Here is a 24,907-nt window from a genome sequence, read left to right as displayed (position 1 = left end):
CTGGGTCAAAATTTTAAACTAAAATTGGTCGACACTTTTTTTTTGCACTTTTTTATGTTTTTGTTCTTTTTTTCCCACTTTTTAATTATTTTGTCAATTTTTTTCAATGTTCAATGGTATAAAATTGAATAAAACACCCAAATTCAATGAAAGTAGTGAACTGATCGTTTATTTTACGGAACCATGCACGTTATTTTTTTTGAAAATGTGGTTGATAAATTTTCTGATATATAAACTTTTTGAAAACAGGTCAAATTTACCAAAACAGGAGGGTTTATTAACAACAACACAGATATGTTTAACACTCATTTTTCACAAGAATAATAATACGAATACTAGTAAAAATAAGAAAATAAAGGATACAAATTAAAAACATATGTGTAATGTAAGTATAAAAATGCTAAACTGTATATTGGCCCATGTGTGGGTGGACTGCAATTATTCAGTACATGACTATGTGAGATTTAACGATTCGTCAACTGTCCGATAATCAGCCACTATTTTGGCAATTGATGAATCATTGCGTCATTTTGTAAAAGAAAGAAATGTCCCCAAAAATATGATCTGGAACCAGTTTTCTATAATGTTAACATGTTCTTTTTTTCTGTGTTTTTATATTATTATAAATGGAATATCTTTGGGTTTTGGACGGTCAAACATAAGACATTTTGAAGATGGACTCTGGGAAACAGGGCTGTAGTCAAGTCCACCTTTGTTGAGTCCAAGACCAGGACTAGTCGAGGCCAAGTCAAGACCGAGTCAAAAGAAGTCCAAGTGCAATAAAACACTATGGGATCAAATTAAGCCACATTATTATTTACTTAAAATATAAAATGGAAATGTTCCCATTCTTGAACTTATTCCCATTCTTGTCCTGAAGAATCCATCCGGTACAAAGTGCTCGCTGACATCGTGTCTGTGGCCCAAATGAAAATGATTGATGATGCCTGATGATTGAGGTATATGATGCAGCCCGGCTGATCCAGGCGACCAATCACGATGCCCGTCCTAGATGGATTTTGTAATTAAACTAATACCTGTTTTTCTGAACGAGCGCGCTTCATCAACGGTTTTGTTTTGAAGGAAGAAGTTACTTTAGAACAAAAGCATAGTCGAGACCAACTAGAATATTTGGGGACTCCAACGGCCGAGACAAGTCCAAGTCCAAATACCAATGGGTCCGAGTCCGGACTCAAGTCCTACAGCCCAGCAGGGGAACGGCAACTTTTGTAATCATTTTGTAAGTAATAAGTCAATAATGAGTCATATCTTTCACCTGTTTTCATCCAGGTAGAAGTTTTTTTACTGTAGAAGTTTTTTAACTGCTCCCTACTCTCTTTTTGAAAATGGAAATCCTTATTTACAATAAGTTTGCTGAGGATTTAATTTGTGTTGATTTTCGTGCCTGTACTCAAATGTTTTAATGCTCTTGTAGATCTTTTATTCTGTTTATAACATGTTCAAAATAAAAATAAATAGCATAAAGGCAGACTAAGGAAGGAGGAGATTAATACATCTTACCTGGTTTCCTACTGAGCGCGCTCCGTACGAATCCTCCCCAGAAGATCTCACCTGCTCCGTGAGAAAAACCAACTTCTCCTAAACGCCTCTTTAATTGTCTGGATCTTTTGACAGATTTTCGTCCGTGACACTCGACCTCCCCTCTCGCTCCTGCAGGTTGTCTCCTCGGCCTCCGAGTCTTGTGGCTTTTGGGATCAGTTTCCACTCTTCCCTGGCAGCTCTGACCTGAGATCTGCTTCCCACCAATCACGTTCGCAGCACCTGTCCCTCTGCCGCCCCGTCCCATGAGACTCCGCAGGCACACACCTGTAAACAAGAGGTGGCTCAGAGAGCAGGTGATCTGATTGGCTGCCCGCCGAGCAGATGGGTGGGGGGGGGGTAGGGGCTGCACCCCAGGGGACCAATTAAAAAACATAACAAAGGGTGTTTAAAAAGGACGTCTGGGATCTGCACTCGAGCATGAAAAGACAACGGAGAGGAGTCAACTTTTCCCTCGATCCCTTGGCTGCGTTTCTTCCCCCCCGTTTAACTCAGCAAAGAGGCTTCAGGTACAGAACTAAACAGATCAGCCTTTTCATTCACGAAATAACTAAGACTTGAGTCCCATTGAAATAGGGCACAATGGCGTGCTGCGGGAGTTTAAGAAGAAGGGTAAAAACAGAAGCCAACCAAAGAAATAAAGACAAACAAATGGAGATAAAATAAGGATTTACGCGAAAGCTTGCTTCTAAAAAGAAAGGTTTTTAGTGCCCTTCTTGAACGAAACAGTGGATTGTGGAGCCCCCAGGTGGTCTGGGAGGGGAACTCCACAGGCGAGGAGCAGCTGAGCAGAAAGCCCGATCCCCCCAGGTGTTTGGGGGTTTTAAGCCCCCAACGTCATCTTCTAGGCAGCGCTGCCTGGAAGGCAGTAGGATTAGGCTATGGTTAGGGTTAGGGTTATGGTTAAGGCATACCTGCCAACACTCCCGTTTTACCTGGGTTTCTCACGTTTTTTTTTTTAGCCCTATCTCCCGGACCCCTCCCGCTTAGTTATTTCTCCCGGGAAACTCCCGTAATTGGCCCAATATGTTTGTCTAATGTTGACCAGTTGCCAGATTTTATATGAAACGCATCATATTCACACAATCCACACACCATATAAAATTTTCAACCTGTTTGTCACCTCAACCTGGCAACCTATAACCCAGTTGCGCAGTTGATCTCTGCGCAAGCGTAGCGGAAAGTTCAGACCCGAAAGCTAGCAGACAAAAATGGCAGGTGAAGGCGGGCGGTGTTCCCGCAAAGAAATCGAAATATAGCTGTAAATTTGTGCATCTTATGCATGCATCTTACCGTGTCATATCGACAACCTCCATGCTTTTTGTAAGTTGTATTGATTTGATTTGGTTGATTTTAATGTAGCGCACGGTGGGAAAAATGACATATAAACACAGCGGGTCTTACAGTACACTACACAACAGTAGCCCGCCCCCCCACCCATGTACTAAAAAGGTATGTGTAAAGGCTTTAAGCCGCCACACGATATTGTAGGCCCAGCTTAATATCCAACTTAATATGTAGTAGGGGGTCCCAGCTCTCTCTCTCTCTCTCTCAGTTAAGGGGTCCTTGGCTTAAAGTGCTCATATTATGCTCATTTTTAGGGTCATAATTGTATTTAGAGGTTATATCAGAATAGGTTTACATGGTTTAATTTTCAGAAAACCCCATATTTTTGCTGTACTGCACATTACTGCAGCTCCTCTTTTCACCCTGTGTGTTGAGCTCTCTGTTTTAGCTACAGACTGAGACATCTCACTTCTGTTCCATCTTTGTTGGGAGTCGCACATGCTCAGTACCTAGGTAAGGACTACTAGCCAGTCAGAAGCAGAGTATGAGGGCGTGCCCTGACAGTACCTAGGTAAGGATTACTAGCCAGTCATAAGCAGAGTATGAGGGCATGCCCTGACAGTAGCTAAGTAAGGACTACTAGCCAGTCAGAAGCAGAGTATGAGGGCGTGCCCTGACAGTAGCTAAGTAAGGACTACTAGCCAGTCAGAAGCAGAGTATGAGGGCGTGCCCTGACAGTAGCTAGGTAAGGACTACTAGCCAGCCAAAAATCACACTACAGGCTGTAGGTGGAGCCAGAGGAGCTGGATTTTTTTAAATGACCTGCTTCATGTAGTTCTACTGGAACATAGGGTCAGTTTCAGCAAATTTATGACAGAAAGTTAGTTTTAAGTCTTACCTACTGCATCTTTAAGTAGAATTTTCCCATATCTGTACTTTTCTTTATTTATATTTCCGGAAACTTTTACTCCACTACATTTCCCCCTCAACATAGTTACTCGTTTCTACAAAATAAAAATCAGAAGAAATTTGTCACACTGGAAAAAAGCAGGTTTGGTGAATCACTGCTCCTAGATTGCCAAGTTAATGCTGCCTCCATTCCAGTTGGTGACGTGATGCCTGTTTGTTGCCAAGCAGCAAAAACAAGCCAAAACTAAAGAAGAAGAGGAGGAAGCATAATGACTGCTAGTGTCATGGGAGCCCCCGGTGCAGGCTCTGCTGCCATGGTAACAGACAATGACCACCTCGACGACAGTGTTGATGAAGATAACGTTGCACACATTTATTCCATAAAGTTCATAATTACTGTTTACTTCTAATACGTCAGTAGATTTAATATCAGAACATTACTTTTGATACTTTAAGTACAGTAAATATCAGATACTTTCAGACTGGTACTCCAGTAGTATTCTAAAAAGTGATTTTAACTTCTACCAAATTCATGTTCTGGTCAGATACAAGTACTTTTACTCAAGTATTACTTTAAAGTACTTTATACAAGGCTGCATGTAGGCCTACAGCTCACTGATGTAAATAAACTAATAAAAAACTGTTTTAATCTTTTGTGTTGTCTTCCCCGTCGAGCGAGAAAACTTAATTTTTCTGGCTCACAATTTAAAATGTAAACTTTTTCAGCGTCTTTTTCTTAATTTTTTTCGACGTTCACATGAATTTTTTTCGAAGTTTTTGTAACATTTCTCGACGTTTTTAAAGATTTTTTTACCCGATGTTTGTCCCTTTTGTTTTCGATGTGCTTCTCACTTTTTTAAAAAGTTTTTTCTACGTTTTTGTCTCTTTTTTTTTTTAAAGTTTGTTTCTGCTTTTAAGTACTTCATACAAGACTGCCCGGTACATAGTCAGCAGAATTCTTTTGTTCATTTCTGCCCATCTCTATTTTGTAGGACAGAGATCTTAAACCCCTAGGGACCCCTAGGTAAGTAAGGATTTTAAATGCAGGACTTTTACTTGTAACAGAGTATTTTTCACAGTGGTATTGTTATTTTTACTTGAAAAAGATATAAGATAAAACAGTGTTTCTCAAATGGGGGTACTGCAGGGGTAACGTGTCCCCCTTAGGGGTACTTTGGAGGACTGCAGGGGGTACGTGTCCCTCTAGGGGTACTCTGGAGGACTGCAGGGGCTACATGTCATTTTTTGCAAAATGTTTTTCAGTAACCAGGCTTTAGTTACTTCTAAGGTCTTTTTTTTCTCCAAGTTTGTCGCTTTTTTTGAAGTTTGTCACCTTTTTTTGAAGGTTTTCTCATTTGTTTTGACCTCTCCTTGCCTTTCTTCCTTAGTCTTTACTGAAGTTTTTGTCACTTTTTGGAATTTTGTGTCCCTTTTGTCGCCCTAGTGTTGCCTTCCTTCTTTCTACTCAGTTTTTTTTCAAAGTTTTTATTACTATTTTCGACCTATTCTTGCCTTACTTCCTTCTTTCTACCGTCTTTTTCAAAGTTTTTGTCTCCTTTTCTCATCAGCATCTAAATGTTTTCCAGGTCCAAGGCTGTTGTTTAGTATTTATCGCTGACATCGCTGTATTCTTCCTCTTTATAGAGACTTTTTTTTTTCTACCAAAAATTATTCGCGCTGGTTAAGGGGTACATGGCTTAAAAACATTATTGAAAAAAGCTTGAGAACCGCTGAGATAAAAGATATAGTGTAACTAATTTGAATAACACCACACACAATCTTAAGTCTTCCACAAAGCTAAGGGGAAAAACAAATTAAACTCTCCATCACTCACCTGCTTGTTTCCATGGTTGCACCATCTGGTAAATCTTTTAGCGGACGACAGGTGGCGGTGTCGAGCTGTACAGCACAGCGTCATGAGTCATGATGAAGGGCCTCTCGTTTTGGTTTCATTTCAGGACGGATCAGACATAGCAAAGATAACTTTTGGAGAACTAACTTGTTTTCGTCCCACAGGATGAAGTCAGACATACATCAAGCTCAAAACAATCATTTATTTCCTGAATAGTAAACATTTGACAGAGGTTGTTGTTTTGCAACAAACGATACTAATGACTTTGTATTGTACTGCATGTATAACTCTTTGGCAACTATTTATTTACATCAAAAACAATGAAAAGTGGCAGTTTTGGATCCATTATAAAATGGTTAACCCTTGTGTTGTCTTCCCCGTTGACCGTTTTTGTTCATTTTGGGTCAAAATTTAAAATTAAAACTTTTTTTGGGTCATCTTTTTTAGACACTTTTGTCATTTTATTCCAAGTTTTTGGTCAATTTTTCCAATGTTTGCTGATTTTTTCTGCGATTTTTGTCGCCTTTTTCAACGTACTTTAAATTATTTTTTTTTAAATGCTACATCTAAATTCAATCAAAGTAATGATCATTTATTTTACTTGTGAAGAGCATTTTTTCAATTTGATTGAAAGAAACCCAAATTTCTGAGATAGGAACTTTTTTGAAAAGACAACAGTAGGGTTAAAGTGCTGCAACCATCAGCTACATTTCCACCTGTAAAAGCGAAGTTTCTGATGTCTCAACAACATCTCGGCACACGGAACCAAAACTACCGGCATGGGACGACGGTGTCGGAAACACACAACCGTTCACAGTTGTTTGCTATGAGCTATTTCTGCATTTTGATGCTTTTTCCTTCAAATAAAAACAGAGAGAAAAACAGTGTAATTTAGACACCAAATGAATTATTTACTTTTCAGGCGAGAGATGCTTAGGATTGGGTACCGGAAACTATGTAACCGGTTCCTACGCAACCAGTAGGAATTGGACCGTCTTAGAACACAAATTTCGGTTCCACTTAATGTATCGACTGAAATAGTTTCCCTCTGTCGCTCCGAAATGGACGTAAAAATATCACACTTTCTCTGTATTCTACCGTTAGCTAGCTACCGTGAATGTAGGCTACTTTTAAAATGCCATATTTCCCCTCTGGGCTCAACAAAACGGACGCAAAAGCATATTAACCATTCACTGCACGTGATCGCTAGTAAACATAGTCTAGTCTATTGTTAGCTAGCTAGCTTTTAGTGCATTTTAAATGCCTTAAGCCAAGTGGTTGAAAGTGTGGCTGTATTTCACAGCCAAGGATTCCGACATCGCAAAATGCAAAATGCAAAATGCAAAATGCAAAATGCAAAATGCAAAATGCAAAAATGTTTCAAAACAAATTTATTGAAAGATGCGGCGACACACATGTTGAAGCAGAGGGATGCACGGTGTTCGACGTCTTGCGGACATCAGTCGGTGACAGCGGGGAAAAGAGCCTTTCTTTGATGTCATTTTTCTGTTTTTCAAGAATCGGTTTAGGAATCGGAATCGTTTTCAAAGTACCGGTTCGGCATCGGAATCGTAAAAATCCAAACGGTACCCAACCCTAGAGAGCCAAAAAAACATTTTTCATGCAACTGGTCAATTTCGAGATTGTGGGCTAAACAGAAGGAACTTTGTCTCTTCCTGCCCTTTCAGTTGTCAGTGTGGTTGAACCATTGATTAGCATTTTGTCTCGTGTACAAACAGGGGCGTCAGGGGGTTGGGGGGGAAGGGGACTGAGTACCCAGGGCCATCATATGAGGAGGGACCAAAAAGATGCTAGAATGAATAGCTGTGGATGCGGGGAGGGGCCCATAGAAAATGCCTTTCTACAGGGCCCAGAATTTTGTGCTACGCCCCTGTGTACAAAACTACATAACATCTATTTGTAAAGAGGAAATTCTACAACCTAAAAGCATCAAAGAGCATTCAGACATATAGATATATATATATATTACTGACTGTAATCAGACTCTTTGGCAGCAGATTACAAAACCTTTGAACGGTTGTGTGTGTTTTTGTAATTAAGGTAAAGTGATCCTTTAAATATAGAGACAGTGGGAGCAGCTGAGAGAAGATAAAAACTGTACAATCTACAGTAACATACTGACATAACTGACCTCTATACAAGTGAAGAAATACGTCTTCATCTCCGCTGAAGTGAAAGTGAGGCTCCCTGTTAAAATGTGTGTGTGTGTGTGTGTGTGTTTGTTTGCACATGTATGTACACACTGCTGTCCATCATGCTTAATGTGTTAAGCAGTTCATTATCCTCTTTCTCGTCCTCATCCACTGGATGGAGGTCTGAAGGCGGCTGGCCTCAGCTTCATCTCAGTGAACGGGATGGAAACCTCTTTTCCTTTCCAGGAGGTCCAGATCACACCCTGAAACACACACACACACACACACACACACACACACACACACACACACACACACACACACACACACACACACACACACACACACACACACACTTAATCAGGTGACTGACAGCCGGTCCAGATGTGTTGATTTATGTTTTCTGGTGCCACAAAGAAATAACTGATCATTTGGTATTTGGTATTTATGCGTTCCTTTAACTTTAAAGTGCAGTGAGATCATGTTTAACGGTGATTTTACACTTTAAATATTTTTTTTTCCCCAAGAACTTAAATCCTGTCAAAGTGGCTGACAGAACCATGAAGTCCTGACACCCATCCCTTCACCTGTGACCTACCACAACCCCAGAACGGGTCTGGTACCTGGTGATGGACTTCGATGCCGTAGACGCCGTTGAGGTTGGCCTCGTGGCAGTTCTTGTACCACCAGCCTCCTCGGTACGATATGGCACAGCGGGTGATGAAGGGCGCCAGGTCGCGGTCTTTGGTGGAGAAGACCTGCTGGTTGTGGTAACTGAAGGAGTCACCTGAGACCAGGAACGGGAGAGGAGACAAGAAGGAATTAAAAAGTTCCTAAGCCTCGTGTTGTCTTCCCGTCGCCCATGCAACTTTTTGTTTTTCTACGCTTTCCGACGTTTTTGTTGCGTTTTAAAAGCTTTTGGTCGCTTTTTCAACGTTTTAGAAGCTTTTTAGACATTTTTGTCAATTTATTTTCAACATTCTTTTACAATTTTGTTTTTTTCAAATGCTATAAAATTGAATAAAACACCCAAATCCAATGAGAACAGTGAACTGACCATTTATTTTACTTGTAAAGAGCGTTGTATGGAACCACCCACGTTATATTTTTGACAATTTGGTTGAAAGTAACCCACATTTCTATATAGAAAACTTTGAAAATGGGTCATAATTGACCCGAGGACAGTTAAGAAGAACAAAAATAATGGGTAACTGTGGAATTTTTCAACCTGGACCCTATTAGCCCATGCATTGATGTCTACGTGACTAATGTAAACAACAACCGTTGAAATTGGTCAAGTATTGAGCGAGAACGCTCTAACCGGCAGCCATGAAACGGGCTGTGATGTAACCCTACGGGACAAATGTTCACCGTCAATTTCGTCGACTTAAAGGTGCTGTAGGTAGGATTGTGAAGATCCAGGACTTAGCCAAAAAAAATTTAACATTGAAAACTTCTCAGTCTCTCCCCCCTTACCGCTAAAGCCCCAAAACGGTCTCCTAAGCCCCTCCCCCCACAAGGGAGAATGAACGCGTGTGCATGAACAGTGATTGACATGCAGTTTGACACTCCCCCTGGCCCTGCAAATCACACTACAGGCTGTAGGTGGAGCCAGAAGAGCCGGATTTTTATTTTAAATTGCCTGTTTCATGTAGTTCTACTGGAACATAGGGTCAGTTTCACCAAATATAACAGAAAGTTAGTTTTATAAGGCTTACCTACTGTACCTTTAATGTGCTGTTTTTGCCGCTGACAGGCTCAGATTATTATTCTCTGTCTGACAACATTATAGGAAGGATCCCTACAGAGATAGACCTTTTAGTCAAGAGTAAGATCCTTTTTGTTTACCATGAAACAGTCCCGAAATCACCATTGCCAAACCCACCAGACTCCATGTAAATAATCAGGACTTTTAGCGTTTATAGAGCCATCATTTTTTCAATGTAAATGGGGGAATTAAGGATTTATTTCAACCAAACCAGAGTGGTGATTGTTTGAACACTGTAAGGACAAACCATGGTGGCTTTTTAAAGTTTTTTTTGTTTCTGTCGACTTTGAATGAAGTGTGTTTTATGATGATAAAATGACAGTTTATTTAAATGAAGTCTGGTGGGTTTGGCGATGGCGATGGCGGGTCTGTCTCCGCTGTAGGGATCCTTTCCATAATGTTGTCAGACACTTAGAATAATAACCTGAGACCTGAGAGAAAAACAGAACTTTGTACTATATGTGTATACATATTTTATACTAACACCTACCTGTAAGTTAGTTTGTATTCAGCACATTTTAATCAACGGCAGTCGACCCTTCGTTTCCTCTTACCTGCAGTGCCGCTGTATCCGCCCACATTCAGTTTGTAGTTCCTCTTCAACAGCTCAAACGTGGAGTATTTGGCGAACACCGCCTCGCCTTTGTCTCGCAGGTCCACACGCAGGCTCATCCTGGTCATCGCTGTCAGGTTGTACAGGCTCTCCAGGCCTGAAGCAGCCGGAGATAAAACCAGTTTAGTATTAGATAAAAATGACTTCCTGGTTGCATTTATGTTTAAATCAGGGGAACACTGTAGATGCATAGACTGTATAAGGGAAGCCAAAATATCTGAATCACATTGTGTCAGCGGTTTGAACATGGGCCAAACTAAACTAACTCAAAGTACACGTCAAATACAATTCCCCCAAAGATGTTTTCTGTCATTTTAGGTAGTTCTGATCAAGCTCAGGTTTTTATTAGTTATTTGATGTTATAAAAACAGGGTGTAACGTCATAATTGACAGCTGGGATTGACTCGTGATTGGTCGGGCTGGTGTATGGGCGGACAGAAGACCGCTGTCCGTGTGCCGCGTGAAACTAAAAGTCAATGTTGACTTGTGTAACCTAAATTTACGTAACAAACACACTTATTTTAAACCAAACCATCATCTTTTCCTGAACCGAACCAAGAAGTTTAGTTTGAATTCAATACGGTGACTGTGTATTCTTAAACTGTTTCAGTATCATGGGGAGTGTCTCTCTCTCTCTCTCACCCAGCCAAAACTCTCCACTCAGACTCCCAAATCCTTTAGTGTAGTCCTTCCACCCTCTGAAGAAATCCACCGAGCCGTCCTTCCTCCTCTGGAAGACCTGCAGACAGGAAACACACAGACCAGGTTTCTCACAGGAAAAGTTCAATATAACCTGAGACTGAGACTACAGGCTGGGGAAAAGATTTCAATAATAATACCACACCAGGGCTGTAGTCAAGACCAACTTCATCCAGACTAGATTCATGACTAGGTCCAGTTAAGACCAAGTCCAAAGGTAGTCGAGACCAAGTCAAGTCCAAGGGCAGTCAAGTCCAAGCCAAGTCCAAAGGTAGTCGAGACCAAGTCAAGTCCAAGGGCAGTCAAGTCCAAGCCAAGTCCAAAGGTAGTCGAGACCAAGTCAAGAACAAGCCCACAGACAGTCTAGTCCAAGCCAAGTCCAAAGGTAGTCGAGATCAAGTCAAGAACAAGTCCAAAGGTAGTCGAGACCAAGCCAAGTCCACAGACAGTCTAGTCCAAGCCAAGTCCAACGGTAGTTGATACCAAGTCAAGAACAAGTTAAAAGGCATTAAGTCCAAGTCTAGAGGTAGTCGAGACCAAGTCAAGTCCAAGTCCAAAGGCAGTCTAGTCCCCGTCCATAGGTTGTCAATTCCAAGTCTAGAGGTAGTCGAGACCAAGTCAAGTCCAAGTCCAAAGGCAGTCTAGTCCCCGTCCATAGGCAGTCAATTCCAAGTCTAGAGGTAGTCGAGACCCAGTCAAGTCCAATTCCAAAGGCAGTCTAGTCTAAGTCCAAAGGCAGTTGAGTCCAAGTCTAGAGGTAGTCGAGACCACGTCAAAGTCCAAAGGCAGTGGAGCCAAAGTCACGCCACTCCTTCTCTTCAGTCACTCTCTAGCTCGCTCCACCACATACCTTTCTCACAGGCACTCGCTGAGCCTCTGTCTAAAATTCTGCCGTTTCGACCAGTTGACAGTTTGTAACTGACTTTACCAGCTTACTTTGCTACAGGGTGTTAAAACCAGCCTATAGCCAGCCTCAGCTCAACTTAAGCAGGCTGAGTCACAGCGACACCATCAGCCTGCTTCAATCGAGCTGAGGGGCGGGCCGGTTCAGGCCGCTGAAACTTTCAGAAACGGTTACGTTTCATTTCGAATCTTCGGTGTGAACTGGGCTTAGTAAGCGAACTGGCTGAGTGATGTCACCGTACCGTCCAGCCTCCTCCGTCCGTCTCCATGTCGCAATAAACCATCATCGGCGTTCCGAGTTTCCCCTGAGGGAAGATCTCAACCTCGCCGGACGTCCTGATGCCGTTCAGCAGCTCCTGGGAGCAGTCGGAGGGGAAGGGGAACCTCAGGGTGCCTGAGGAGAGGAACACAATGTAACCGAGTACATTTACCCCACCACCAAAACTATTTCTTATTAGAAATATCTTCAGGCAGAAGGTACAGGTTACCAAACTGCAAGCTTAATAGGTAAAGTATAAATTCTCATTTGTGCCGCTTTCAATCAAATTAATGGATAATAAGAGATAAGATATGTGTGTGTGTGTGTGTGTGTGTGTGTGTATTGGCTGCAGTGATGTATGTGTGACTAATACTACTAAATAATATTTGTGGTACTTACCATTATGGTTATAGGATGTGCAATGCCTGATAGGGTAATGGTGCAATATTTGTATATATATATGTTAGATTTTATATGGTATTATGCAATTGGACATTGTGCAATACAGAAGTTATTGACCACAGCGTGAGTTAACAGGAAATGTGCAATCATTATCCAAATTATGAAACCAATAGTACGCGAATTGCAAACAATTTTCGGTAAAATATTACAGTATGCAATAATGTGAACTACGTCAGCATAAGTATCCCACAATGCAATGCGGTAGCAACGACAACATTCATAACAGACAAACGGACAGAGACCGAGGAGCTCTGGGACGTCAATAACGCTAACATTTACATTTCTACATTTTTAAACGACTGTTGGTGTAAGTTATTCACCTCTTTCAGTAATTTAAGCGTTATCTAGCGATTATCTTGCTAGAGCGGAGGATGGGCAGGGGTTACCATGGTTACACGTCTTCAAACGGCAAGGAGGCTCTCAGGAAGTGATGATGAAAATTACAGCTTAGTGCGTCCGAAAAGATACACACTACTGCTTATTTAAACAAAAGTACGTTGAATGATAGTTTACATGTTGAGTATGTAGTGCAGAGTATGAGATTTCGGACGCAACCTTTGCCTTTGTGAACTAGCTGGATGTGAACTCTAAACCCATGTGTCATGTTTGTGTAATAAAGAGTATGACTTGTATGACTATGTGATGTATTGCACTTGTAAATTGATAAATATTATTGCAAATTTGCATAGTTAAGCACAGTTTAGTGGTGTTTAGTAGTCTGATTGCAGCCAGGGAAAAGCTTTTTATCACTTAAAAAGTACATTTTACTTTTACCTGAGTAGATTTTATTCCGGTTTATTGACTCAGACTTGAGTAAAAGTTTATCAAAGTATTAGTACTTTTACTTAAGGAGAATATTTTTGTACTCTTTCCAACTTTGCGAGCTGTTACCGGTGGTGAAGTCGGTGGAGATGGCAGCCGTGTAGCGTCCCCCCTCCTCCGCCTGCAGCTGCACCGTGTACTTCGATCCGGGCTGGAGTCTGGTCAGGTTGAACTCTGATACCGAGGCGTCCACAATCACTTCCTGTGAAGACGAAGAAGCAGGAAGACAAGACAAGGTTGGTGGTCGTCTATTGAATGAGTTTACAGTAAAAAAAAGAAAAAAATAATTAATTTAGCAAACTCAGGGCTAGATTTATCAAACCGTTTGCGCCTGTTTCCAGGCGCTAATTGGTCGCAAAGACGGACGTAACCGATGCGGGCTATTTACAAACAGGGCGCACTTGGGTAAAATCGCAGATTGTCTGCCACATGAGCGAGAAGAGACAAGTTGCGCTTTCAATATGTGTTTGTGGGAGGGTCGTGGGGAAAGTGGGAGTTCCACCCAAAAAGGTGTGAGGATAAGCGCAAAGTGCACCTAATTATATATTCCGTGGTATTTACAAAGACTGTCAGTAAGAGCGCGCCTCTATTCTGCGGGGGAAATTCTCCGCCTCTTTAAACCAGCCGCAATCGAGTTTCCTCGTAGACCTTTGTGCCGCTGGTGGAATGGCAACAGTAATTTGAGCAAGACGAAGACATAGGCGAGGCTGAAAATATTTTTAACAGAAGAATCACACTTTGTCAGTGAACACAACATCATTTAGCGTTACAGATCGAGCAGCCATGCAATATTAGAGTTACTGGAAGAAATCAAAGATGAAATTGAATCTCCCACTCAGCGTTCACATCCCATTCCACCAGTTGTTAAACTCCTCGCTACATTACAAATATTGGCATCAGGATCATTTCAAACAGTCATAGCATCAGCAGTGGGAATATCGCAGTCTGCACTCAGCCGTATCATAGCACATGTACCGCTTTGCTACAGCGCAATTTACGGTATAGTGGGCGGAGAAAGACGCTGATTGCCTGATGGGTGTCAGGGTTGATAAATACTACGCAAAATGTGGAAGCATAGCGTGCGCTATTACCGAACTCGCATAAACGGACGCAGCGCAAACTGCGCTAGTGTTAGTAAATCTAGCCCTATGGGCCCTATCTTGCACCCGGCACAGCGGCAAAGTGTCTTTGCTAGTTTAAGACCGACGCAGTTGTCAATTTCCTGTCCAGCGCCCGCATCGCTAATGCACCTGCGCCCATCTTTGCGCTACAGGCGGAGCTAACTGGTAGATTAAACTCTTATCTACCAGAGGAGCTAACTGGTAGATAAAACTCTTAGCTACCAGAGGAGCTAACTGGTAGATTAAACTCTTATCTACCGGTGGATCTAACCGGTAGCTTAAAGTCTTATCTACCAGAGGAGCTAACTGGTATATTAAACTCTTAGCTACCAGAGGAGCTAACTGGTAGATTAAACTCTTAGCTACCAGAGGAGCTAACTGGTATATTAAACTCTTATCTACCGGTGGAGCTAACCGGTAGCTTAAAGTCTTATCTACCGGCGGAGCTAACTGGTAGATTAAACTCTTAGCCACCAGCGGAGCTAACTGGTATATTAAACTCTTATCTACCAGTGGAGCTAACTGGTATATTAAACTCTTATCTACCAGCGGAGCTAACTGGTATATTAAACTCTTATCTACCAGCGGAGCTAACTGGTATATTAAACTCTTATCTACCAGCGGAGCTAACTGGTATATTAAACTCTTATCTACCAGCGGAGCTAACTGGTATATTAAACTCTTATCTACCAGAGGAGCTAACTGGTAGATTCAATTTTTAGCTCCCAGCGGAGCTAACTGGTAGATTAAACTCTTAGCTACCAGAGGAGCTAACTGGTAGATTAAACTCTTGCCGTATCCGGTCGGCAAAACAGCAAAAATGTCCTTCTTGCAAAGGACCGATTGGAGCGCCATCTTCTGTTCCTCTTTTAGATAAAAAGCCAAGTCTAACTCGTTCACTGTAGCGGCCAAAGCCGTTTCTAACAACCGGCGTTCATCCGTAGCCATCTTGCAATGTTTACTTATGACTTTGACTTTGCAGCGCTGTCGTCATCTGTTTAGCTCGCCTCTGGCCCGCCTATATCAGATACACCGATGTGATTGGTGCAGCTCGGCTAAAAGAGCATAGTTAATGAGCATCATTGCTGAATGCCAGAGTGACTTGCTGAGCAGATTCAGATTGTGCTATGAGAGAAGCGTGGCTCCTTTAAGGAACGTCTCAGTTCTTAACGTGTACGTGGTGAGAGAGAGAGTGACGACCGTGAGGACAACATCTGGGATTTTAAAGTGGCAAACTTCACGTAGAACAAATGGATCAAACACTGTTCTCACCTTCAGTCCCTGACCGTCGGTCTGATAGGTCAGTCTGTAGCTGCCCGCTGGGTTTAAGGGTGGTTTCCATGACAACAGAGCGGTGCGAGGGGTCACGTTGTTGGCCTGGAGATCGCTGGGACCGTCCCCACCCGTCCCAGAGCCTGGAGAGGAGGAGGAGAGGAAGAGATTGGGGAATGACTCCTCTGCAAGTGTGTGTCTGTGTGCGTGTGTTTGTGTGTGTGTCTGCGTATGTGTGTGTGTGTCTGTGTTTTTTGTCTGTTTGTGTGTGTGTCTGCATATGTGTGTGTCTGTGTGTGTGTCTGCGTATATGTGTGTGTGTGTCTGTCTGTGTTTTTTGTCTGTTTGTGTGTGTGTGTCTGCATATGTGTGTGTCTGTGTGTTTGTGTCTGTGTGTGTGTGTGTCTGTCTGTGTTTTAGTCTGTTTGTGTGTGTGTGTATGTGTGTCTGCATCTGTTTTTGTTTGTGTGTCGGTGTATCAGTGTGTGTCTCTGTGTGTGTGTGTGTGTGTGTGTGTGTCTCTGTGTGTGTCAGTGTGTGTCTCTGCGTGTGTGTGTGTGTCTCTGTGTTTGTCTCTGTGTGTCTGTGTCTGTGTGTGTGTCAGTGTGTGTGCGTGTCTGTGTGTCAGTGTGTGCGTGTCTGTGTGTCAGTGTGTTTGTGTCTGCGTATGTACTTGCATGCGTATGTGTATGTGTGTGTATGTGTGTCTGCATCTGTTTTTGTTTGTGCGTGTGTGTCAGTGTGTGTGTGTGTGTGTTTGTGCGTGTGTGTCAGTGTGTGTGTGTGTGTGTGTGTCAGTATGTGTGTGTGTGTCAGTGTGTGTGTCCGTGTGTTTGTGTGTGTGTCTGTGTGTCAGTGTGTGTGTGTGTGTGTTTGTGCGTGTGTGTCAGTGTGTCAGTGTGTTTGTGTCTGTGCGTGTGTGCGCTGACCCCCGGTGGTGGTGAAGCTGGTGGAGGCCACCGAGCTCTCGGCGCTGCCCAGCTGGCTGCTGATGGTGACGGTGTAGGTGGTGGAGCCGTCCAGGCCGCTGAGCTGCTGCTCCGCTGCGTTCCCCGACACCGTGATCCTCAACTCGGAGTCTGAACACACAGTAACAATCAGCCACGCAGTTTCTATGACGACGCGTGTTAGCGACATCGTAGAATTTAAAAAATGTATAAATCACGGAGCCGAAGACACACCAAAGACGCTGTCGCTTGCCGTGTATTATGCCGGCAGCGGATGACCTCATCACATTACTAACAAATACTTTGCTACCATATAATGAGTCATATTCTACTATTTCCACAATTATTTGCAACAAATCCTCCAAACCATCCGGATACAAGGAGTGTCAAACTCAGTTTAAGTAAAGGCCTGACGCGTGTAGTGCTTTGAGAGAGAAGAAAGTCAAATATGTTGACTGTATTATTGCATGTTTCACATGACTTTCTCACTCACAGTTTGGGCCTCATAAAGCCCTAAAAAATTCGGGAAAAATGTCCCTCCGCCATCATAGAAAAAAGCCTCAAAAAAGTTGGAAAAAAGCAACAAAAATGACGGATATGGCGTGAAAATAGCACCAAAAACGGTGTAAAAAGTGACAAAAACACCGGAGAATTTGGCAAAAACATTGGCATAAGCCTCAAAAAACACCTCAAGCGTTGAATAAAGCACCCAAAACGTCGGAAAAAGTGACAAAAACTTTGAAATAATACTCACAATTGTCAAAAGAAGCAACAAAAACATTGAAAAAAGGTTAAAAAATATCGGAAAAAGTGGCCAAAAAATTTGAAATAAGCGCCAGAAACATCAAAATGCCGAAAAACCCGGCAAAAACATAAAAAAACGCCATCGGGAAATATTTACAAAAACTTTATGGGCCAATGGCCAAGTCAATTTTTTTCAAATACGCTGCACTTTCGTCGCATAAATTGCCGATTTCCGCGCAAAATATGCGGGGCTTGCATGATGTCATAATCCCCGCATTTTCGTTGCAAAAAAGTCACATAATATATCTTAGCAGAAAGTTGAAAAATGTTGCGTTTACTTCACACAAGAGCAGCCGTTTTCCCCTGTTGCCATGGGAACGTTATGAAGTGACGTAATTACGCGACGTCGAAAAGCAGGGTGTTGGGAATAACTGTTTTTTCTCTTTTACATCAAACTGCAGTTTTTGCAAGGTCGCCCAATTTTTGCAAGTTGCATAAATATCATATAGCATATTCCATCGCATTTTTTAAGAAAACGTGCCGAATAATCAAGGATTTTTGCACGCAACAATAACAAAATAAACTCCGCATTTTTCTGGAAGGACTGAGCTATTATGACACATGCAATAATACAATACAATCAACACATTTGTCTTTTTCTCTTAAATAAAAGCATGTCAATAAAGTAAACTATAATGACAAAAACCTTTCTACTTAGTGTTTCTTTTTAGCACAGAGACAAACTTCAGATTCTTGTGTGTTTTATGAGCGGAGGGCAGCACTCACCTGTCCCGGCGCCGTAAACGATGGCGTACTTATCGACGGCGGCCAGCGCTGGACGCCACAATAACAAGGCCTTGGTGTCGGTGACGTTCACGGCCCGCAGGTCCGTGGGCGGGTCGGGGACTGAGAGAGACATAAACATAGTGATGACAATGTTCATTTCATTGGTTTTGCACGACCCCAAAAAAAGTTGTTTAAAATAAGAACTAAATGATGACACAATGTTGGGAGAAAAAAAAAAAGGCCAAAAGTCCGCAAAGAAAAGCAGAGAGAGAGTTCCACGCTATGAGACAGATCCAGGTTTGGTTTGTCAGTGTTTTCTTGAAATAACACAGAGCTCGAAAACCAGTCCAGGATCAACCCCCCCTGACACCGCCACCAAGACTTCTGAATTACCAGCCCGGTCTCGTGGCAGTTTGTGATATGGTCACGTTATTGAATCTATTAAGTCGCGGACAGGACACGTAAATGTCATTTTTTTTTTTGGCGATTTACGAATTTTAAAGCAATGTATTTCAATGGGAAGCATATTTCGTGATCACAGAACGATGACGGTAGCGAGTAGTATTGATAAGGAGACCGGGGATGGCGACTAGGGGTGGGGGAAAAAATCGATACAGCATAATATCGCGATATTTTTCGTGGCAATACTGTATCGATACACAGACGCCAAGTATCGATCTTTTATTATATTTTATTATATTGGTCAGTTTGCCTGCTTGACAATCTGATTTTGCACCAATAAAATTGAAGTGAGATGAACAAGCAGAGAAATGTATCTTTTTACATAAAACAGATGTTGACAAAATTGTCCTTTCGGGACATCTGAAAATCTGAAGTTGGAAAAAAGGTAATACATTGCAATATATCGCAGAATATTTTTTTTAAATCGCAATAATATCGTATTGTGACATAAGTATCGGGATGATATCGTATCGTGAGGCCTCTGGTGATTCCCACCCCTAATGGCGACCGGCCTGTTGCAGTTCCTTTCCTAACCCTAACCCAAAATTCCTCGTTATTCTCTTCCTAACCACAACCGTCCCGTTGTTGTGGCGTTTCGTTTCCCCGTTGTTGTGCGCCCCCCGGGGATCGCGCCCCGCGAGTGGCGGCCCGCCCTGTTGTTGTGGCCGGCGCGTGGCGCCTCATTTCCACCATTGTTGTGTCCCCCCCCCCAGAGCAGGTTCGAAAATCGTGACCTGTACACGTTCAAAATTCGTGGCGTGCACACGAAATAAACGTCAAAATCGTCACCTGTAGACAAATTAATAAATCTAAATAACGTGACCTGGCGTGAGACCGTTTTGGAATTATATGTATAGAGGAGAAAAACTTAGATTTTAGAATTTTTTATATATAAATAAAGAAAACGGGACACTTTCTGCAAAGATTAGTTGATTAACTCTTGTGTTCTTGTCTTCTATTCGACCGTGTACTTGTCGTCCTGAAAATCCACACTGTTTGTGACGTTTTCCTCTCTTTTATCGACACTTTTGTCCCTTCTTTCATTGTTTTTGGAAAATTTGGAACCGATGATCGGATATCGAAACCGACATTTCCCCCAAAACGATTTCAAGTTAGAACCGGTTCTCAGTGCCCCCGATCCTACACCAGCTCAGCTGAGACCCAATCAAAAACAAAAGGGGGAAAGCCGCAGTACTCACGTGTCATGACAAAGTCTTTGATTGGATCGCTCTCGTCCAATCCGAGGATGGAGATGACGCTGACCTCGTAGGAAGAACCAGGCGAGAGCTGTGATAGGCCGACGGTGGAGTCGCCCGAGTCCACGGTCACCGACACCGGCTCGCCTGCGCAGACACACGAAAAGGAGATGGAAAAACTACAGATGTGTTTACTTTCCAAGATGAAATGTGCAGGATATTCACAATAATCGGACAAATCTAAATCACAAATTCCACTTCGCATCGACTGTCAGCGACTCTCCCGTCGATAGTGGCTGAACGTCGGTACTAGGGCATATTATATCGCCCGGTGCTGCGAGAGAAAGCAGCGTTTGGGAGCGTTCAAGAGCATCCCAACTGCACTACTGACGACTGGCTGCATCAGTTTGCATCGCCTAAGGCAGACGTTAGGTGCTCAATTCAGTCCTTCCAGAAAAAATTTTTGTGATTGTTGCGGGCAAAAATCCTTGATTATGCGGCACGTTTTCTTAAAAAATGCGACGGAATATGCGGGATATTTATGGAATTTGATGCGATGAAATTGCGGAATTAGCAAAAATTGGGGGAACTTGCAAAAACTGCGGTTTGATGAAAAAGAGAAAAAAAAGTGATTCCCCACCCTACTTTTCGATGATGTTCGCGTAATTACGTCACTTCATAACATCACTTCATAACGTTCCCATGGCAACAGGGGAAACTGGCTGCTCTTGTGTGACGTAAACGCAACATTTTTCAACTTTCTGCTAAGATATATATATGTGACTTTTTTGCAACGAAAATGCGGGGATTATGAAATCATGCAATTTTATATTATTTTATATATATATTTTGCGCGGAAATCTGCAATTTATGCGGCGAAAGTGCGGCGTATTTGAAAAAATGCGGCCCCCGCATAAATATGTGGACTTTGGCTGATTATGCGTTGAATTATGCAATCGCATAATCGCGTTTTTCTGGAGGGACTGATAAATAGCGTGCAAATTCAGAAAAAAAAAAAGGATTTTAATCGAATGCAGTGAACGTTAAGGGTTGTCCGATGGCCCGGGCCAAGTTAAACACCACTACAGGTAAGTACATTTAAGAACCCAGCTGCTTGTTCGGGCATCATCGTATCATCATTACTTGATTTGAATATGCTGTCGGCCAATCAAGAATTGAGGTGGCGCTTGATGCTTTTGACGTTTATTTTATATTTTTTTTTTTTTAAAGATTCTTTTTGGGGCTTTTCTGCCTTTATTTGACAGGACAGCTAGGTGAGAAAGGGGGAGAGAGGGGGGGGGGGACATATGGAGGAAATTGTCGCAGGTCGGATTTCGAACCCTGGACCTCTGTGTCGAGGCATAAACCTCCAAGTCGTCACCTTCCTAAAAATAATGGCCTAAGTCATTTTTTTTGACAAAAATATTTTTTTTTGGACTAAATCATCTCCTCATGGTGCTGGCCACCTCTGGTAGAATTGCCTACATCCTCAGTTGAACAGGTCATGTGATTCTACACCTTTAGTATAATGGCCTATGTCAAGGCCGTTCAGTTTTTTGTGTTTTCTGAAAAAATGACTTAGGCCATTATTAAAGGAAGGTGAAGAAGTAGCCTGCTCTACCCACTGAGCAACACGGCCACGTTTTTATTTTTATACTTTTGATCATTTCAACGTTTGCCTTTTTTTCAAAATCTTTTGTTTATATTGCTTAAAGCTACAGTGCATAGTTTCTGTCGCCCTGTGAGGAATTCTAAGTAATGACAACAAAACTGTCAGTGCGTCCACATGATACAAGCCTCCCGTGATCGTGCACAGCTGCTAGTAGCCAAGGAGGACACGGAGGATTAAAAAAACATGATGGACTCTTCAGAAGAGGTCATTATCTTCACTCGAGTTTCTGTGCGTGAAAGTCGCCAGACGCCACATTCTTCTTAACATAGTCCTACTGAGACATCCAGAGAGAGTTGTGTGGAGCTGATAGTCTTATTTAGCTTTGTAGCAACTCATTTGGCAACGGCTTGAATATAACGGACCTTCATTAATATCAAAAAGTAAAGTGTCAAGCTTTTTGAAATTTTTTTCAACTATTTTGTGACAGGTTTTTTTGACGTTTTTCATCGGAAAATAATTTTTTTTAAAGGTTTAATAAAGAATAGACTGCTACAGCTGAGATTAAAATAGTATTTATATGGCGATACGGTAACCACGTCTGTTTGAACTTCACAGAAAGTGTGTGGTCCGAAAAAAAAAAAATCCTTTTAACCCTTGTGTTGTCTTCCCGTCGACAGTGCAACGTTTTGTTATTCTGGATCAAAATTTAAAATTAAAACTTTATGGTCGTCTTTCGTATTTTTAAGCTTTTCCCGACATTTTATTCACTTTTTTCAATGTTCTTTTTTTTTGTAATCTTTTTTCAAATCCTATAAAATTGAATTAAACACCCAAATTCAATGAAAGTAGACTAGTAGTAACTGATCCTTTATTTTATTGGCAAAAGCATTGTAAGGAACCATCCACGCTATTTTTTTTTTGACAATTTGGTTAAAGAAAACCCCAAAATGCCTCAAATTTGACCCGAGGACAACAGAAGGGTTAATTAATAAAAGGTGGATGTGAGTTCTCACCATCATCTGTGTGGGTGTAGGTGACCTTAAACCCACTGATGGGAGTCTTGGGTTTGGTCCATGACACCGTCAGAGAGTTTTCCGTCACCGCGCTGAAGGCAATATCGGTCGGAGGCTCCGGGCCTGAACGGTACGAAGAATATACCGTGAGAGAGGTGGATGAAAGCGGGGATAAGGGAATAAAGAAGAAGGGAATAAAAGAAAAGGGGGCAGGGGGGAGACATAAAACTAAAACAGGAGGAAAATAAGATGAAATAAAAGGAAAGACACGTAGTAAAGAAGCTAAAAAGGAATAACTTTGGACAGATAGTTTGGTGAAAAGATGAGCAAAGTGGCCACTTAAAGAGTGAAAACAGTGTTTACATTATTATTTATTCATCCACACATTTGCTATTAGTGCTCAGGTGAGTTTCTGTGTATATATGTATGGTGCAAACATATATACAGTATACAAGTCATATACAGACGTCCAGTGATTCATTATAACAATCGAATGCAGACGGTGGATCCTGGACAGCAGCGAAGGAAAGAATGATGATGTGTAATAGTTAGCCGGTCGCTCAAACCTGAAAAAAAAAAAAAAAAAAAGAAGCGTGGTGGCGAGAGTGAAGGATGTCAAAACAAAGGAAGAAAAGTTACACAGGATGAGTGAAAACAAATACATTCAGATATGAATTCAACACAGAAGACTTGAGGCGTCGGAAAAGTATTTTGTGGAGATATTTGTGAATGATTTTCCAGGTGAAAACTACAAGAAGGGCTGAAATACATCCTTCTGTTAATATCGTAAAGGTCCCATATTATGTTCATTTTCAGGTTCATTCTTGTATTTGGGTTTTCTACTAGAACAGGCCCGGACACACAGAGCCGATAATTGTCCGTGGGACAGTCTGGTGAGGTCGGTGACTCGAGTCTGTTCGGTGTGTTCTGTGCCGTCGTCCGTCCGAGGGGCCGTCGGCGTTCATTTTGGCCGATTTCACATGTATAATTGGCGGGGCGGGCACTGCCGTCAGTCGGACTCAAATGACCCATCTGATTGGTGGAGAGCTAACCCGGAAACGGGAAGCAGAATGAGCGTGACTAGAGTCTCTCAAAATCTGAGGAACATCTTTTAAACTGACCTTTGTTGATCTGAAATGAAGACAGATTCAGCAACTGCAACGGCCTATTTCTCGCTTAAAATGTTTTCAGAAACACGTTTTCTGTGAACTATTTTAGTCCAATATGAGATCGTATTCTCAACGAGCCGCCATGACAGCCTGGCTTTGAATTTCCGGAGAAACCAGACCCCACGTGACGCGTTCGTCCAATCAGCTGCCGGTTTTCATTTTTGGGCGACAGTAGCTACAGATTAGCGATGCCTGCTGTTATGGAGACGTATTACGTCTCGTCTCTTCGGTGTGTTCTGATGGACTTTTTTGATCAACTCGGGGAGACTGATCAGTCGGACTGGCTTTACTGCCCGAGGGTCAGCCGTCTGGTCGGTGTGTCTGAGCCTTAAGGGCCACACTGGAAAAAGAGAATCACATCGAGGGCCAGACGTGTAGTTTATTGACATGCTTTGATTTCATCGTAAAAGTCAAATATGCCAAGAATGTCAGAAATCGTGACAAAAACATTGAAAATAGCACCAGAAATGTCAGAAAAAGCATTAATTTTTTTGTAAAAAAGGGCCAAAAATTTCGAAAAAACACGCCTTTTTTTTTTTTTTATCCCCAAAACATCTAAAAAAGCATCAATTAAATTGAACAAAAGCCCCAAAAAATGTCAGCAAATAGCACCAAAAAATGTCAATAAAAGCACCAAGACTGTTGGAAGAAGCGACAAAAACTAGGTGGGCAAACATTTACTGTGAACCTAAACTGATATGTGTGCCGAATCAATATATATATATATATATATATATATATATATATATAGTTGTGACATCACAACCGTACCGTAGTCCTGATGGCTCATTTAAAGGCACAGTTTCTGAATATGGGCTGTGTACATTTCTCTGTGGATTGAGCATTTAGATCCTTTCACAGTATTTCTATAGCACTTCGACCTGCTTTATAATAAAAAAGACAAGTAAATCTTACTTTTTACAATATGGGACCTTTAAAAATGGTGCTACATTTACACACATTTGTATTACAAAGAACTAGACTCTTCTTTGTAATACAATCTGATCCAGTAAAGTTAGATACAAACTGTTGATCTTGTTTTTTTTGACACCCAAACCTGTTGAATTTGAAAATATCTACATTTAAGTTTGATATGTTCTTTTCTTTTCATAGGTTTAAAACTTGAATGTAAGAGGTGAAGACGTACAGAGACCAGCCGTGGTCTTACCCGGGTTTGGGTGAGAGGTGAAGGGGTGTCAGTGAAGCTGGCTGTTAGCTTACCCTGAATGAGAGAAAACCAGAGCAGCAGTGAATGAATTGTGTTATGTTGTTACTGTTGAACTCTCACTTGATGTCAA

At 41.9% G+C, this 24,907-nt stretch overlaps 1 protein-coding gene across 1 annotated transcript in view; it reads right to left on the bottom strand.

Annotated features, from left to right (window-relative positions):
* Window positions 1-6,762: 6,762 nt before the first annotated feature.
* The window catches only part of LOC120571106 (tenascin-like), a 50,460-nt gene continuing 32,315 nt past the window's right edge, over window positions 6,763-24,907 (bottom strand). Inside the window, 11 exon segments of the mRNA XM_039819789.1 lie at window positions 6,763-8,024; window positions 8,385-8,548; window positions 10,084-10,239; window positions 10,785-10,881; window positions 11,987-12,138; window positions 13,357-13,489; window positions 15,681-15,823; window positions 16,610-16,759; window positions 18,158-18,277; window positions 19,819-19,962; window positions 22,441-22,563. Of these exon segments, the coding sequence (XP_039675723.1) occupies window positions 7,926-8,024; window positions 8,385-8,548; window positions 10,084-10,239; window positions 10,785-10,881; window positions 11,987-12,138; window positions 13,357-13,489; window positions 15,681-15,823; window positions 16,610-16,759; window positions 18,158-18,277; window positions 19,819-19,962; window positions 22,441-22,563 (1,481 nt within the window). The 3' untranslated portion in view covers window positions 6,763-7,925.

The sequence above is a fragment of the Perca fluviatilis genome, chromosome 13, assembly GCF_010015445.1.
Source record: "Perca fluviatilis chromosome 13, GENO_Pfluv_1.0, whole genome shotgun sequence".
NCBI lineage: Eukaryota > Metazoa > Chordata > Actinopteri > Perciformes > Percidae > Perca > Perca fluviatilis.
This window is presented reverse-complemented; position numbering and strand designations above follow the sequence as displayed.